Here is a 17,143-nt window from a genome sequence, read left to right as displayed (position 1 = left end):
CCTGTTGACAGTATAAAGTGGTGTAGTTCCAGTCTACTAATGTAATGAACCTGTTGATAAAGTGGTGTAGTCCCAGTCTACTAATGTAATGAACCTGTTGACAGTATAAAGTGGTGTAGTCCCAGTCTACTAATGTAATGAACCTGTTGATAAAGTGGTGTAGTCCCAGTCTACTAATGTAATGAACCTGTTGACATTATAAAGTGGTGTAGTCCCAGTCTACTAATGTAATGAACCTGTTGACAGTATAAAGTGGTGTAGTCCCAGTCTACTAATGTAATGAACCTGTTGACAGTATAAAGTGGTGTAGTCCCAGTCTACTAATGTATTGAACCTGTTGATAAAGTGGTGTAGTCCCAGTCTACTACTGTATTGAACCTGTTGATAAAGTGGTGTAGTCCCAGTCTACTAATGTAATGAACCTGTTGACAGTATAAAGTGGTGTAGTCCCAGTCTACTAATGTAATGAACCTGTTGACATTATAAAGTGGTGTAGTCCCAGTCTACTAATGTAATGAACCTGTTGACAGTATAAAGTGGTGTAGTCCCAGTCTACTAATGTATTGAACCTGTTGATAAAGTGGTGTAGTCCCAGTCTACTAATGTAATGAACCTGTTGATAAAGTGGTGTAGTCCCAGTCTACTAATGTAATGAACCTGTTGATAAAGTGGTGTAGTCCCAGTCTACTAATGTAATGAACCTGTTGACAGTATAAAGTGGTGTAGTCCCAGTCTACTAATGTAATGAACCTGTTGATAAAGTGGTGTAGACCCAGTCTACTAATGTAATGAACCTGTTGATAAAGTGGTGTAGTCCCAGTCTACTAATGTAATGAACCTGTTGACAGTATAAAGTGGTGTAGTCCCAGTCTACTAATGTAATGAACCTGTTGATAAAGTGGTGTAGTCCCAGTCTACTAATGTAATGAACCTGTTGACAGTATAAAGTGGTGTAGTCCCAGTCTACTAATGTAATGAACCTGTTGACAGTATAAAGTGGTGTAGTTCCAGTCTACTAATGTAATGAACCTGTTGATAAAGTGGTGTAGTCCCAGTCTACTAATGTAATGAACCTGTTGACAGTATAAAGTGGTGTAGTCCCAGTCTACTAATGTAATGAACCTGTTGATAAAGTGGTGTAGTCCCAGTCTACTAATGTAATGAACCTGTTGACAGTATAAAGTGGTGTAGTCCCAGTCTACTAATGTATTGAACCTGTTGATAAAGTGGTGTAGTCCCAGTCTACTAATGTAATGAACCTGTTGACAGTATAAAGTGGTGTAGTCCCAGTCTACTAATGTAATGAACCTGTTGACAGTATAAAGTGGTGTAGTCCCAGTCTACTAATGTAATGAACCTGTTGATAAAGTGGTGTAGTCCCAGTCTACTAATGTATTGAACCTGTTGATAAAGTGGTGTAGTCCCAGTCTACTAATGTAATGAACCTGTTGATAAAGTGGTGTAGTCCCAGTCTACTAATGTAATGAACCTGTTGATAAAGTGGTGTAGTTCCAGTCTACTAATGTAATGAACCTGTTGATAAAGTGGTGTAGTCCCAGTCTACTAATGTAATGAACCTGTTGATAAAGTGGTGTAGTCCCAGTCTACTAATGTAATGAACCTGTTGATAAAGTGGTGTAGTCCCAGTCTACTAATGTAATGAACCTGTTGATAAAGTGGTGTAGTCCCAGTCTACTAATGTAATGAACCTGTTGATAAAGTGGTGTAGTCCCAGTCTACTAATGTAATGAACCTGTTGATAAAGTGGTGTAGTCCCAGTCTACACTACGGGTCGATGTGGCAGGAAGCGTCTGTCAGAGAACATCTGATTAATGACATCAGTAAACACACTATCTACTGTTTACTCAAACCAGCAGTGTCCGGTTTACAACTTCTCCCTCCCCCGCTCTCTGTGTGTGTGTGTACGTGTGCGTGTGTGTGTGTGTGTGTGTGTGTGTGTGTGTGTGTGTGTGTGTGTGTGTGTGTGTGTGTGTGAGAGAGTTTATCTATTTCACTTGCTTTGGCGATGTAAACATGTGTTCCCATGCCAATAAAGCCCCTTGAATTGAATTGAGAGGAAGGGAGGGAGGGAGGGAGAGGGAGAGAGAGAGCAGAAGAGGGGGGGGGAGAGAGGAGGAAGAGAGGGAGGGTGAGGAGAGAGAGGAGGAAGAGAGGGAGGGGGAGGAGAGAGAGGAGGAAGAGAGGGAGGGGGAGGAGAGAGAGGAGGGGAGGAGGGGAGGAGGAAGAGAGGGAGGGGGGGAGGGGAGAGAGGAGGAAGAGAGGGAGGGGGAGGAGAGAGAGGAGGAAGAGAGGGAGGGGGAGGAGAGAGAGGAGGAAGAGAGGGAGGGGGAGGAGAGAGAGGAGGAAGAGAGGGAGGGGGAGGAGAGAGAGGAGGAAGAGAGAGAGCGAGGAGGAAGAGAGGGAGGGGAGGAGGCAGAGCCCCACCCTGTCTGAAGAAAGGCCCACACACATGACTCATACTGACTTCCCCAAATACAGCCCCTCTGCTCCACACACAGAGACACTGTGGTTTTCTAGAAATGAAGAGGGCTGGTTTTCATTAGAAGGCCTCCAACTGTCTGAAGCAGTGTGGTTTTCTAGAAACTAGAGTTGTCTTTCATCAGAAGCATTACAAAATATTTGTGAGAAAATCATCAGAAGAGTTGAAAATGCACTGGGAACCCACATTGACTTGGACTTAACTGGGACGGGAACCCATTTAACTTGGATTTAACCGGGATGGGAAATCATTTAAACTTGGATTTAAACGGGATGGGAATCCATTTCACTTGGATTTAAACGGGATGGGAATCCATTTCACTTGGATTTAACCGGGATGGGAACACATTTAACTTGGATTTAACTGGAATGGGAACCCATTTAACTGGTATGGGAACCCATTTAACTGGAATGGGAACCCATTTAACTGGAATGGGAACCCATTTAACTTGGATTTAACCGGGATGGGAACACATTTAACTTGGATTTAACCGGGATGGGAACACATTTAACTTGGATTTAACTGGAATGGGAACCCATTTAACTTGGATTTAAACGGGATGGGAATCCATTTCACTTGGATTTAACCGGGATGGGAATCCATTTCACTTGGATTTAAACGGGATGGGAACACATTTAACTGGAATGGGAACCCATTTAACTTGGATTTAACTGGAATGGGAACCCATTTAACTGGAATGGGAACCCATTTAACTTGGATTTAACTGGGAAGGTAACCCATTTAACTTGGATTTAACCGGGATGGGAACACATTTAAGTGGGATGGGAACCCATTTAACTTGGATTTAACCAGGATGGGAACCCATTTAACTTGGATTTAACCGGGATGGGAACCCATTTAACTGCGATGGGAACACATTTAACTTGGATTTAACTGGGGTGGGAACCCATTTAACTGGTATGGGAACACATTTAACTGGGATGGGAACCAATTTAACTGGGATGGGATAACCCATTTAACTTGGATGGGAACCCACATTGACTTGGACTTAACTGGGATGGGAACCCTACTGGTCTAGTGTAATAACCTATTCTATAATGAACTCCCTCCATTCTCCTGGTCTAGTGTAATAACCTACTGGTCTAGTGTAGTAACCTACTGGTCTAGTGTAATAACCCACTGGTCTAGTGTAATAAAACTACTGGTCTAGTGTAATAACCTACTCTATAATGATCTCCCTCCATTATACTGGTCTAGTGTAATAACCTGCTGGTCTAGTGTAATAACCTACTGGTCTAGTGTAATAACCTACTGGTCTAGTGTAATAACCTACTCTATAATGATCTCCCCCCATTCACCTGATCTAGTGTAATAACCTATTGGTCTAGTGTAATAACCTACTGGTCTAATGTAATAACCTACTGTTCTAGTGTAATAACCTATTCTATAATGATCTCCCTCCATTCTACTGGTCTAGTGTAATAACCTACTGGTCTAGTGTAATAACCTACTGGTCTAGTGTAATAACCTATTGATCAAGTGTAATAACTTATTCTATAATGATCTCCCTCCATTCTACTGGTCTAGTGTAATAACCTACTGGTCTAGTGTAATAAAATACTGGTCTAGTGTAATAACATACTGGTCTAATGTAATAACCTACTGTTCTAGTGTAATAACCTATTCTATAATGATCTCCCTCCATTCTACTGGTCTAGTGTAATAACCTACTGGTCTAGTGTAATAACCTACTGGTCTAGTGTAATAACCTACTGGTCTAGTGTAATAACCTATTCTATAATGATCTCCCTCCATTCTACTGGTCTAGTGTAATAACCTACTGGTCTAGAGTAATAAAATACTGGTCTAGTGTAATAACATACTGGTCTAGTGTAATAACCTCCCTCCATTCTACTGGTCTAGCGTAACAACCTACTGGTCTAGTGCAACAACCTACTGGTCTAGTGTAACAACCTACTGGTCTAGTGTAACAACCTACTGGTCTAGTGTAATAACCTACTGGTCTAGTGTAATAACCTACTGGTCTAGTGTAATAACCTATTGGTCTAGTGTAATAACCTATTGGTCTAGTGTAATAACCTATTCTATAATGGTCTCCTTTCATTCTACTGGTCTAGTGTAATAACCTATTGGTCTAGTGTAATAACCTACTGGTCTAGTGTAATAACCTACTGGTCTAGTGTAATAACCTATTGGTCTAGTGTAATAACCTATTCTATAATGATCTCCCTAATTCTACTGGTCTAGTGTAATAACCTATTGGTCTAGTGTAATAACATACTGGTATAGTGTAATAACCTATTGGTCTAGTTTAATAACCTATTCTATAATGATCTCCCTCCATTCTACTGGTCTAGTGTAATAACCTATTGGTCTAGTGTAATAACCTATTCTATAATGATCTCCCTCCATTCTACTGGTCTAGTGTAATAACCTACTGGTCTAGTGTAATAACCTATTGATCACGTGTAATAACTTATTCTATAATGATCTCCCTCCATTCTACTGGTCTAGTGTAATAACCTACTGGTCTAGTGTAATAACCTACTGGTCTAATGTAATAACCTATTGGTCTAGTGTAATAACCTACTGGTCTAGTGTAATAACCTACTGGTCTAGTGTAATAACCTACTGGTCTAGTGTAATAACCTATTCTATAATGATCTCCCTTCATTCTACTGGTCGAGTGTAATAACCTATTTTATAATGATCTCCCTTCATTCTACTGGTCTAGTGTAATAACTTACTGGTCTAGTGTAATAACCTACTGATCTAGTGTAATAACCTATTCTATAATGATCTCCCTCCATTATACTGGTCTAGTGTAATAACCTACTGGTCTAGTGTAATAACCTACTGTTCTAGTGTAATAACCTATTCTATAATGATCTCCCTCCATTCTACTGGTCTAGTGTAATAACCTACTGGTCTAGTGTAATAACCTACTGGTCTAGTGTAATAAAATACTGGTCTAGTGTAATAACATACTGGTCTAATGTAATAACCTACTGTTCTAGTGTAATAACCTATTCTATAATGATCTCCCTCCATTCTACTGGTCTAGTGTAATAACCTACTGGTCTAGTGTAATAACCTACTGGTCTAGTGTAATAACCTACTGGTCTAGTGTAATAACCTATTCTATAATGATCTCCCTCCATTCTACTGGTCTAGTGTAATAACCTACTGGTCTAGTGTAATAACCTACTGGTCTAGAGTGTAATAGCCTACTGGTCTAGTGTAATAACCTACTGGTCTAGTGTAATAACCTACTCTATAATGATCTCCCTCCATTCTACTGGTCTAGTGTAATAACCTACTGGTCTAGTGTAATAACCTACTGGTCTAGAGTGTAATAACCTACTGGTCTAGTGTAATAACCTATTCTATAATGATCTCCCTCCATTATACTGGTCTAGTGTAATAACCTACTGGTCTAGTGTAATAACATATTGGTCGAGTGTAATAACTTATTCTATAATGATCTCCCTCCATTCTACTGGTCGAGTGTAATAACCTATTCTATAATGATCTCCCTCCATTCTACTGGTCTAGTATAATAACCTACTGGTCTAGTGTAATAACCTACTGGTCTAGTGTAATAACCTACTGGTCTAGTGTAATAACCTACTCTATAATGATCTCCCTCCATTCTACTGGTCTAGTGTAATAACCTACTGGTCTAGTGTAATAACCTACTGGTCTAGTGTAATAACATATTGTTCTAGTGTAATAACCTACTGGTCTAGTGTAATAACATATTGTTCTAGTGTAATAACCTACTGGTCTAGTGTAATAACCTATTCTATAATGATCTCCCTCCATTATACTGGTCTAGTGTAATAACCTACTGGTCTAGTGTAATAACCTACTGGTCTAGAGTGTAATAACCTACTGGTCTAGTGTAATAACCTGCTGGTCTAGTGTAATAACCTACTGGTCTAGTGTAATAACCTACTGGTCTAGTGTAATAACCTATTCTATAATGACCTCCCTCCATTATACTGGTCTAGTGTAATAACCTACTGGTCTAGAGTGTAATAACCTACTGGTCTAGAGTGTAATAACCTACTGGTCTAGTGTAATAACCTATTGGTCTAGTGTAATAACCTACTGGTCTAGTGTAATAACCTACTGGTCTAGTGTAATAACCTATTCTATAATGACCTCCCTCCATGCTACCGGTCTATTGTTCTGTGTTGATATTGTCTATTGTTCTGTGTTGATATTGTCTATTGTTCTGTGTTGATATTGTCTATTGTTCTGTGTTGATATTGTCTATTGTTCTGTGTTGATATTGTCTATTGTTCTGTGTTCATGTTGATTATTTAATGACAGTCTTCTGGGTTTTGCTGCTGATAGCGTGTCACATTACAGGGAGAAAAGGAAAGTAAAACGTGAACATTTTACCAGAATCCTCCAGGTGGGGCAGTGAAACGTTCCACTGTAGAGGGGTCTTCAGTGAAGTCAACTTACCATTGTGGTAGATTGGTTCCCGTTGGTTTAGTTAGGAGGAGGTGGAGGAGGAGGTGTCTGAAAAGAGAAACAGACTTAGAATCACATCCCGACCAGCCAAACGCTTCAAAACGCAGTCAAAACGTGTTCCACTTTTAAAGTCATGAAAAAAAACTGCATGTTTCCATTCATACAACTGTTATAGAATATGTTCTTCTGTTCTGCAACACCCACAGCTCACCCACAGCTCACCCACAGCTCACCCTCAGCTCACCCTCAGCTCACCCACAGCTCACTCACAGCTCACCCACATCTCACTCACAGCTCACCCACAGCTCACTCACAGCTCACCCACAGCTCACCCACAGCTCACCCACAGCTCACTCACAGCTCACTCACAGCTCACCCACAGCTCACCCACAGCTCACCCACAGCTCACTCACAGCTCACCCACAGCTCACCCACAGCTCACCCACAGCTCACTCACAGCTCACCCACAGCTCACCCACAGCTCACCCACAGCTCACTCACAGCTCACCCACAGCTCACCCACAGCTCACCCACAGCTCACTCACAGCTCACTCACAGCTCACCCACAGCTCACCCATAACTATCTTCTCATCCACAGCTCACCCATAACTATCTTCTCACCCACAGCTCACCCATAACTATCTTCTCATCCACAGCTCACCCATAACTATCTTCTTATCCACAGCTCACCCATAACTATCTTCTTATCCACAGTCACCCATAACTATCTTCTTATCCACAGCTCACCCATAACTATCTTCTTATCCACAGCTCACCCATAACTATCTTCTTATCCACAGCTCACCCATAACTATCTTCTTATCCACAGCTCACCCATAACTATCTTCTTATCCACAGCTCACCCATAACTATCTTCTTATCCACAGCTCACCCATAACTATCTTCTTATCCACAGCTCACCCATAACTATCTTCTTATCCACAGCTCACCCATAACTATCTTCTTATCCACAGCTCACCCATAACTATCTTCTTATCCACAGCTCACCCATAACTATCTTCTTATCCACAGCTCACCCATAACTATCTTCTTATCCACAGCTCACCCATAACTATCTTCTTATCCACAGCTCACTCATAACTATCTTCTTATCCACAGCTCACCCATAACTATCTTCTTATCCACAGCTCACCCATAACTATCTTCTTATCCACAGCTCACCCATAACTATCTTCTTATCCACAGCTCACCCATAACTATCTTCTTATCCACAGTCACCACGCTGTCTGTGTGGGTGGACCATTTCAGTTTGTCAGTGATGTGTACACCAAGGAACTTAAAACTTCCCACCTTCTCCACTGCTGTCCTGTCGATGTGGATAGGGGGGTGCTCCCTCTGCATTTTCCTGAAGTCCACGATCAGCTCCTTTATTTTGTTGACGTTGAGTGAGAGATTATTTTCCCTGGAACCACGCTCCGAGGGCCCTCACCTCCTCCCTGTAGGCCGTCTCGTCGTTGTTGGTAATCAAGCCTACTACTGTTGTGTCGTTTGCAAACTTGATGATTGAGTTGGAGGCATGCATGGCCCCGCAGTCATGGGTGAACAGGGAGTACAGGAGAGGGCTGAGAACGCACCCTTGTGGGGCCCCTTTGTTGAAGATCAGTGAAGTGGAGATGTTGTTTCCTACCTTCTCCACCTGGGGGGCGGCCCGTCAGGAAGTCCAGGACCCAGTTGCACAGGGCGGGGTCAAGACCCAGGGTCTCGAACGTAATGATGAGCTTGGAGGGTACTTTGGTGTTGAATGCTAAGCTATAGTCAATGAACAGCATTCTTACATAGGTATTCCTCTTGTCCAGATGGGATAGGGCAGTGTGCAGTGTGATGGCGATTGCATCGTCTGTGGACCTATTGGGGCGGTAAGCACATTGAAGTGGGTCTAAGGTTTCAGGTAAGGTAGAGGACATATGATCTTTGACTAGCCTCTCTAAGCACTTCATGATGACAGAAGTGAGTACGACAGGACGATAGTCAATTATTTCAGTTACCTTTGCTTTCTTAGGTACAGGAACAATAGCGGACATCTTGAAACAAGTGGGGACAGCAGACTGGGACAGGGAGAGATTGAATATGTCCATAAACACACTCCAGCCAGCTGGTCTGCTCATGCTCTGAGGACACGGCTAGGGATGCCGTCCTTGCGAGAGTTAACACGGTTAAATGTCCTACTCACGTCGGCCACGGAGAAGGAGAGCCCACAGTCCTTGGTAATTGTGTCCTTGAAACTGTAGAATTCCATTCATTCTTCTGTAGACCTCTCAATGGCCAATACTTAGAATCTGTAGACCTCTCAATGACCAATACTTAGAATCTGTAGACCTCTCAATGGCCAATACTTAGAATCTGTAGACCTCTCAATGGCCAATACTTAGAATCTGTAGACCTCTCAATGGCCAATACTTAGAATCTGTAGACCTCTCAATGGCCAATACTTAGAATCTGTAGACCTCTCAATGGCCAATACTTAGAATCTGTAGACCTCTCAATGACCAATACTTAGAATCTGTAGACCTCTCAATGACCAATACTTAGAATCTGTAGACCTCTCAATGGCCAATACTTAGAATCTGTAGACCTCTCAATGGCCAATACTTAGAATCTGTAGACCTCTCAATGGCCAATACTTAGAATCTGTAACCCAGGGTTTATATCCATCATTGGCAGGACCCATCTGCCTTCAGTTTGAGTTACTTAATGAGAGGGGGCAGCGCTGACCGAGCCTGCAACGTCACTTCCTGGAGAAGCTACGTTATGTTTCCATGGCTGTATTTAGACAGGCAGCCCAATCAATACTTTTCTTCACTAATTGGTCTTTCGACCAATCAGATCAGCTCTGAAAGAGATCCGATGTGATTGGTCAAAGGACCGATTAATGGGGGGGAAAAAAGATCGGAATTGGACTTCCTGTGTAAACGTGGCCCATGAGACGCCATCTTAAACGACTTCATTTAGCTTCAATGCGCTAACAAGTCTTCCCATAGGAATGAATGGTGGCATGCTATCTATGGGTTTGTCCAGTCATTTTATAGTCATTGGGTGCGTTTGCGTGTTAAGGCTGAAGCAGCCGACTGTAGATGCGCTAACAAGTCTTCTCATAGGAATGAATGGTGTCATGTTATCTATGGGTTTCATTGTAGAGTCATTGGGGGCGTTTGCGTGTTAAGGCTGAAGCAGCCGACTGTAGATGCGCTAACAAGTCTTCCCATAGGAATGAATGGTGTCATGTTATCTATGGGTTTCATTGTAGAGTCATTGGGTGCGTTTGCGTGTTCAGGCTGAAGCAGCCGACTGTAGATGAAAGTCGAGGAGGGAAGTCGGGGGAGGTGCCACAGCTGAAATCAGACACTGAGGTAGTTTTCCAACAGCAAGGCTCAGGTCAACATGTTTATAATGTTCTTTATCATATCTAAAACATGTCTCCAGCCTCCATATCTCACTAACTGATATCATGTGTTCATTGGTCAATCAATTAGTGAGAGAGCCTCAAACATCACATTCATGTGTATATATATCCACTGGACACATGAATCACAGCAAAGTCGGTTCCTGTTTCAGTCACGTCTTCGGTGACGTTAGCTTGAGTTGTAAAAAAAAAAAGAAATATTGGTTGACAATAGATCCTCCCACAATGCAGGCGATGATTGGTTGACAATAGATCCTCCCACAATGCAGGCGATGATTGGTTGACAATAGATCCTCCCACAATGCAGGCGATGATTGGTTGACAATAGATCCTCCCACAATGCAGGCGATAATTGTTGACAATAGATCCTCCCACAATGCAGGCGATGATTGGTTGACAATAGATCCTCCCACAGTGCAGGCGATGATTGGTTGACAATAGATCCTCCCACAGTGCAGGCGATGATTGGTTGACAATAGATCCTCCCACAGTGCAGGCGATGATTGGTTGACAATAGATCCTCCCACAGTGTAGGCGATGATTGGTTGACAATAGATCCTCCCACAATGCAGGCGATGATTGGTTGACAATAGATCCTCCCACAGTGCAGGCGAAGATTGGTTGACAATAGATCCTCCCACAGTGTAGGCGATGATTGGTTGACAATAGATCCTCCCACAATACAGGCGATGATTAGTTGACAATAGATCCTCCCACAATACAGGCGATGATTGGTTGACAATAGATCCTCCCACAATGCAGGCGATGGTTGGTTGACAATAGATCCTCCCACAGTACAGGCGATGATTGGTTGACAATAGATCCTCCCACAGTGCAGGCGATGATTGGTTGACAATAGATCCTCCCACAATGCAGGCGATAATTGGTTGACAATAGATCCTCCCACAGTGCAGGCGATGATTGGTTGACAATAGATCCTCCCACAGTGCAGGCGATGATTGGTTGACAATAGATCCTCCCACAGTGCAGGCGATGATTGGTTGACAATAGATCCTCCCACAATACAGGCGATGATTGGTTGACAATAGATCCTCCCACAGTGCAGGCGATGATTGGTTGACAATAGATCCTCCCACAGTGCAGGCGATGATTGGTTGATTCCTGTTTCAGTCATATACATGCGTGGGTCAAACAAAACACCCTAATGATTGGTTGACAATAGATCCTCCCACAATGCAGGCGATGATTGGTTGACAATAGATCCTCCCACAATGCAGGCGATGATTGGTTGACAATAGATCCTCCCACAATGCAGGCGATGATTGGTTGACAATAGATCCTCCCACAATGCAGGCGATGATTGGTTGACAATAGATCCTCCCACAATGCAGGCGATGATTGGTTGACAATAGATCCTCCCACAATGCAGGCGATAATTGTTGACAATAGATCCTCCCACAATGCAGGCGATGATTGGTTGACAATAGATCCTCCCACAGTGCAGGCGATGATTGGTTGACAATAGATCCTCCCACAGTGCAGGCGATGATTGGTTGACAATAGATCCTCCCACAATACAGGCGATGATTGGTTGACAATAGATCCTCCCACAGTGCAGGCGATGATTGGTTGACAATAGATCCTCCCACAGTGCAGGCGATGATTGGTTGATTCCTGTTTCAGTCATATACATGCGTGGGTCAAACAAAACACCCTAATGATTGGTTGACAATAGATCCTCCCACAATGCAGGCGATGATTGGTTGACAATAGATCCTCCCACAATGCAGGCGATGATTGGTTGACAATAGATCCTCCCACAATGCAGGCGATGATTGGTTGACAATAGATCCTCCCACAATGCAGGCGATGATTGGTTGACAATAGATCCTCCCACAATGCAGGCGATGATTGGTTGACAATAGATCCTCCCACAATGCAGGCGATAATTGTTGACAATAGATCCTCCCACAATGCAGGCGATGATTGGTTGACAATAGATCCTCCCAAAGTGCAGGCGATGATTGGTTGACAATAGATCCTCCCACAATGCAGGCGATGATTGGTTGACAATAGATCCTCCCACAGTGCAGGCGATGATTGGTTGACAATAGATCCTCCCACAGTGCAGGCGATGATTGGTTGACAATAGATCCTCCCACAGTGTAGGCGATGATTGGTTGACAATAGATCCTCCCACAATACAGGCGATGATTGGTTGACAATAGATCCTCCCACAATGCAGGCGATGGTTGGTTGACAATAGATCCTCCCACAATACAGGCGATGATTGGTTGACAATAGATCCTCCCACAGTGCAGGCGATGATTGGTTGACAATAGATCCTCCCACAATGCAGGTGATGATTGGTTGACAATAGATCCTCCCACAGTGCAGGCGATGATTGGTTGACAATAGATCCTCCCACAATGCAGGCGATGATTTGTTGACAATAGATCCTCCCACAGTGCAGGCGATGATTGGTTGACAATAGATCCTCCCACAGTGCAGGCGATGATTGGTTGACAATAGATCCTCCCACAATACAGGCGATGATTGGTTGACAATAGATCCTCCCACAGTGCAGGCGATGATTGGTTGACAATAGATCCTCCCACAGTGCAGGCGATGATTGGTTGATTCCTGTTTCAGTCATATATGTGTGGGTCAAACAAAAACACCCTAATGATTGGTTGACAATAGATCCTCCCACAATGCAGCGATGATTGGTTGACAATAGATCCTCCCACAATGCAGCGATGATTGGTTGACAATAGATCCTCCCACAGTGCAGGCGATGATTGGTTGACAATAGATCCTCCCACAATGCAGGCAATGATTGGTTGACAATAGATCCTCCCACAATGCAGCGATGATTGGTTGACAATAGATCCTCCCACAATGCAGCGATGATTGGTTGACAATAGATCCTCCCACAATGCAGCGATGATTGGTTGACAATAGATCCTCCCACAATGCAGCGATGATTGGTTGACAATAGATCCTCCCACAGTGCAGGCGATGATTGGTTGACAATAGATCCTCCCACAATGCAGGCAATGATTGGTTGACAATAGATCCTCCCACAATGCAGCGATGATTGGTTGACAATAGATCCTCCCACAATGCAGCGATGATTGGTTGACAATAGATCCTCCCACAATGCAGCGATGATTGGTTGACAATAGATCCTCCCACAATGCAGCGATGATTGGTTGACAATAGATCCTCCCACAATGCAGCGATGATTGGTTGACAATAGATCCTCCCACAATGCAGCGATGATTGGTTGACAATAGATCCTCCCACAATGCAGCGATGATTGGTTGACAATAGATCCTCCCACAATGCAGCGATGATTGGTTGACAATAGATCCTCCCACAATGCAGCGATGGCTTCAGGGTCAACTGCAGAAACTTGCAGCCGACTGCAGTCAGAACTTCATGATCTTTGATCACATGATGTCAAGTCACCGACTTGATAAAAGTGATCCGTTGGAACGCGCCTTTTAGCAAACTCCAAGCGGGCTGTCATGCCTTTTACTGAGGAGTGGCTTCCGTCTGGCCACTCTACCATAAAGGCCTGTAGAGATGGTTGTCCTTCTGGAAGGTTCGTCACCTCCCTGACCAAGGCCCTTCTCCCCCTACTGCCTCTGGTCTGGAGGACTCACTAAACAGAGAACATCCCTGGTCATCTCTACTGCCTCTGATCTGGAGGACTCACTAAACAGAGAACATCCCTGGTCATCCCTACTGCCTCTGATCTGGAGGACTCACTAAACAGAGAACATCCCTGGTCATCTCTACAGCCTCTGATCTGGGGGACTCACTAAACAGAGAACATCCCTGGTCATCCCTACTGCCTCTGATCTGGAGGACTCACTAAACAGAGAACATCCCTGGTCATCCCTACTGCCTCTGATCTGGAGGACTCACTAAACAGAGAACATCCCTGGTCATCCCTACTGCCTCTGATCTGGAGGACTCACTAAACAGAGAACATCCCTGGTCATCCCTACTGCCTCTGGTCTGGAGGACTCACTAAACAGAGAACATCCCTGGTCATCTCTACTGCCTCTGATCTGGAGGACTCACTAAACAGAGAACATCCCTGGTCATCTCTACTGCCTCTGATCTGGAGGACTCACTAAACAGAGAACATCCCTGGTCATCTCTACTGCCTCTGATCTGGAGGACTCACTAAACAGAGAACATCCCTGGTCATCTCTACTGCCTCTGATCTGGAGGACTCACTAAACAGAGAACATCCCTGGTCATCCCTACTGCCTCTGGTCTGGAGGACTCACTAAACAGAGAACATCCCTGGTCATCCCTACAGCCTCTGATCTGGAGGACTCACTAAACAGAGAACATCCCTGGTCATCCCTACTGCCTCTGATCTGGAGGACTCACTAAACAGAGAACATCCCTGATCATCCCTACTGCCTCTGATCTGGAGGACTCACTAAACAGAGAACATCCCTGGTCATCCCTACTGCCTCTGGTCTGGAGGACTCACTAAACAGAGAACATCCCTGGTCATCCCTACTGCCTCTGATCTGGAGGACTCACTAAACAGAGAACATCCCTGGTCATCCCTACTGCCTCTGATCTGGAGGACTCACTAAACAGAGAACATCCCTGGTCATCCCTACTGCCTCTGATCTGGGGGACTCACTAAACAGAGAACATCCCTGGTCATCCCTACTGCCTCTGATCTGGAGGACTCACTAAACAGAGAACATCCCTGGTCATCCCTACTGCCTCTGATCTGGAGGACTCACTAAACAGAGAACATCCCTGATCATCCCTACTGCCTCTGGTCTGGAGGACTCACTAAACAGAGAACATCCCTGGTCATCCCTACTGCCTCTGGTCTGGAGGACTCACTAAACAGAGAACATCCCTGGTCATCTCTACTGCCTCTGATCTGGAGGACTCAGTAAACAGAGAACATCCCTGGTCATCTCTACTGCCTCTGATCTGGAGGACTCACTAAACAGAGAACATCCCTGGTCATCCCTACTGCCTCTGATCTGGAGGACTCACTAAACAGAGAACATCCCTGGTCATCCCTACTGCCTCTGATCTGAAGGACTCACTAAACACAAATGCTTTGTTTGTAAATGATGTCTGAGTGTTGAACTGTGCCCCTGGCTATCCGTAAATAATAAAAATAATAAAAGTGTGCCGTCTGGTTGGCTTAATATAAGGAATTTTAAAATACTCATACTTTTACATTTACTTTTTATGCTTAAATATATTAAAAACCAAATACTTTTACTCAAGTAGTGTTTTACTGGGTGACTTTCACTTGAGTCATTTTCTGTTAGTTTATCTTTACTTTTTGTCAACTATGAGAATTCAGTAGTTTTTCCACCGCTGGGAGACACGACAGTCAATAGGGCTCAAGGTCGTTAGCGTCTCAGTATGTTTTAGCCCTGGGGTTACCAAGGTAATGTAATCAGCGGCCAATGTTTACGCTCTTAAAATGGGGTTATGACAGTCTATTGCAAATCAATCTGACAGTACTTCTGACAGTATTTTCAATCCTAAAGAAGTCTGAAGTGACAGAAATGCATCCGAAATGTATTGGGAAGTTCAGAAGATTATCAGGAAATACGTTTGTCTGAACTTCTGTGTTGAAAAGATTCACAACGTCATTATCGACGATGTTATTTCCCCTCCAGTCTGATTTAGTTTCTGGTCGAGTCCACTCTGTTGTAGAAGACACATACTGTATGTGTTCCTGGCAGTCTTGTCGTTCAGTGATGGGGACATGGGGTCAAAATATTTTTCTCGTTTAAACTGTTCCCGAAGATAGAGTCACATTCGTAGGAAGAAAACGGAAAACCGCTTTGGTTATTAAAACCCGAATTTTGCCTACCGGAGGTTATTGAATGAACCAAGTTGAATTGTATTTATTTATCCCCTAATCTGATAGTATTCTGGTGTATCTCACCGCTCACAGAATAAACATCAACTGTCTGATTCAGAAGACGAACCACTTTAACAACTCATAAACCCACTGATGTTGTCGGTTAATAAGAACGGTATAAACTTACCGGAGATCGAGTCTGCAACAGAGCTCAGTGAATGGAAACGAAGAAAGAGAAAGAGAGAAGGGAGGCTGAGAAAGAGTGGAAAAACGAGTTCCCTGAGCGAGAGTCGGGACTCCACCCTTTATGACTAAACAACTCACCGCACAGCGACTCGTCAGACTGGCTGAAGCAAACGGTTAGTAAATGTGTTGTCTGACTGTAGTGCGCTTTAGGGACTGGCCGAGGAGTAGGGTTGATCCGAAACGGCTGTGATATGTTGTCTGACTGTAGTGCGCTTTAGGGACTGGCCGTGGAGTAGGGTTGATCCGAAACGGCTTTAGGGACTGGCCGTGGAGTAGGGTTGATCCGAAAACGGCTTTAGGGACTGGGCGAGTTGTAGGGTTGATCCGAAACGGCTTTAGGGACTGGGCGAGTTGTAGGGTTGATCCGAAAACGGCTTTAGGGACTGGCCGAGGAGTAGGGCTGATCCGAAACGGCTGTCAAGCACCGAGCTAACACAGGCTCGCTTGTTAGCTACTTCCAGACACATAATAAGAGACCACCATTTTACTCACCCTAGCAAATCAAATCACATCACATCATATTTTATTGGTCACATATAGTGGGAACAAGTATTTGAGACACAACCGATTTTGCAGGTTTTCCTACTTCCAAAGCATGTAGAAGTCTGTAATTTTTATCATAGGTACACTTAAACTGTGAGAGACTGAATCTAAAACGAAAATCCAGAAA

The 17,143-nt window shown here is 43.8% G+C and overlaps 1 protein-coding gene across 1 annotated transcript in view; it reads right to left on the bottom strand.

Annotated features, from left to right (window-relative positions):
* The window catches only part of LOC135507249 (annexin A5-like), a 50,249-nt gene extending 33,713 nt beyond the window's left edge, over window positions 1-16,536 (bottom strand). Inside the window, exons 1-2 of the mRNA XM_064926846.1 lie at window positions 16,415-16,536; window positions 6,959-7,015 (exon numbers count right to left, since the gene is read on the bottom strand). Of these exons, the coding sequence (XP_064782918.1) occupies window positions 6,959-6,961 (3 nt within the window). The 5' untranslated portion in view covers window positions 6,962-7,015; window positions 16,415-16,536. The remainder of the gene's footprint in view (window positions 1-6,958; window positions 7,016-16,414) is intronic.
* Between the last annotated feature and the right edge of the window lie 607 nt (window positions 16,537-17,143).

This window comes from Oncorhynchus masou, chromosome 20, assembly GCF_036934945.1.
Source record: "Oncorhynchus masou masou isolate Uvic2021 chromosome 20, UVic_Omas_1.1, whole genome shotgun sequence".
NCBI lineage: Eukaryota > Metazoa > Chordata > Actinopteri > Salmoniformes > Salmonidae > Oncorhynchus > Oncorhynchus masou.
The sequence above is the reverse complement of the archived record's forward strand: the minus strand, read 5'-3'. Positions and strand labels throughout refer to the sequence as shown.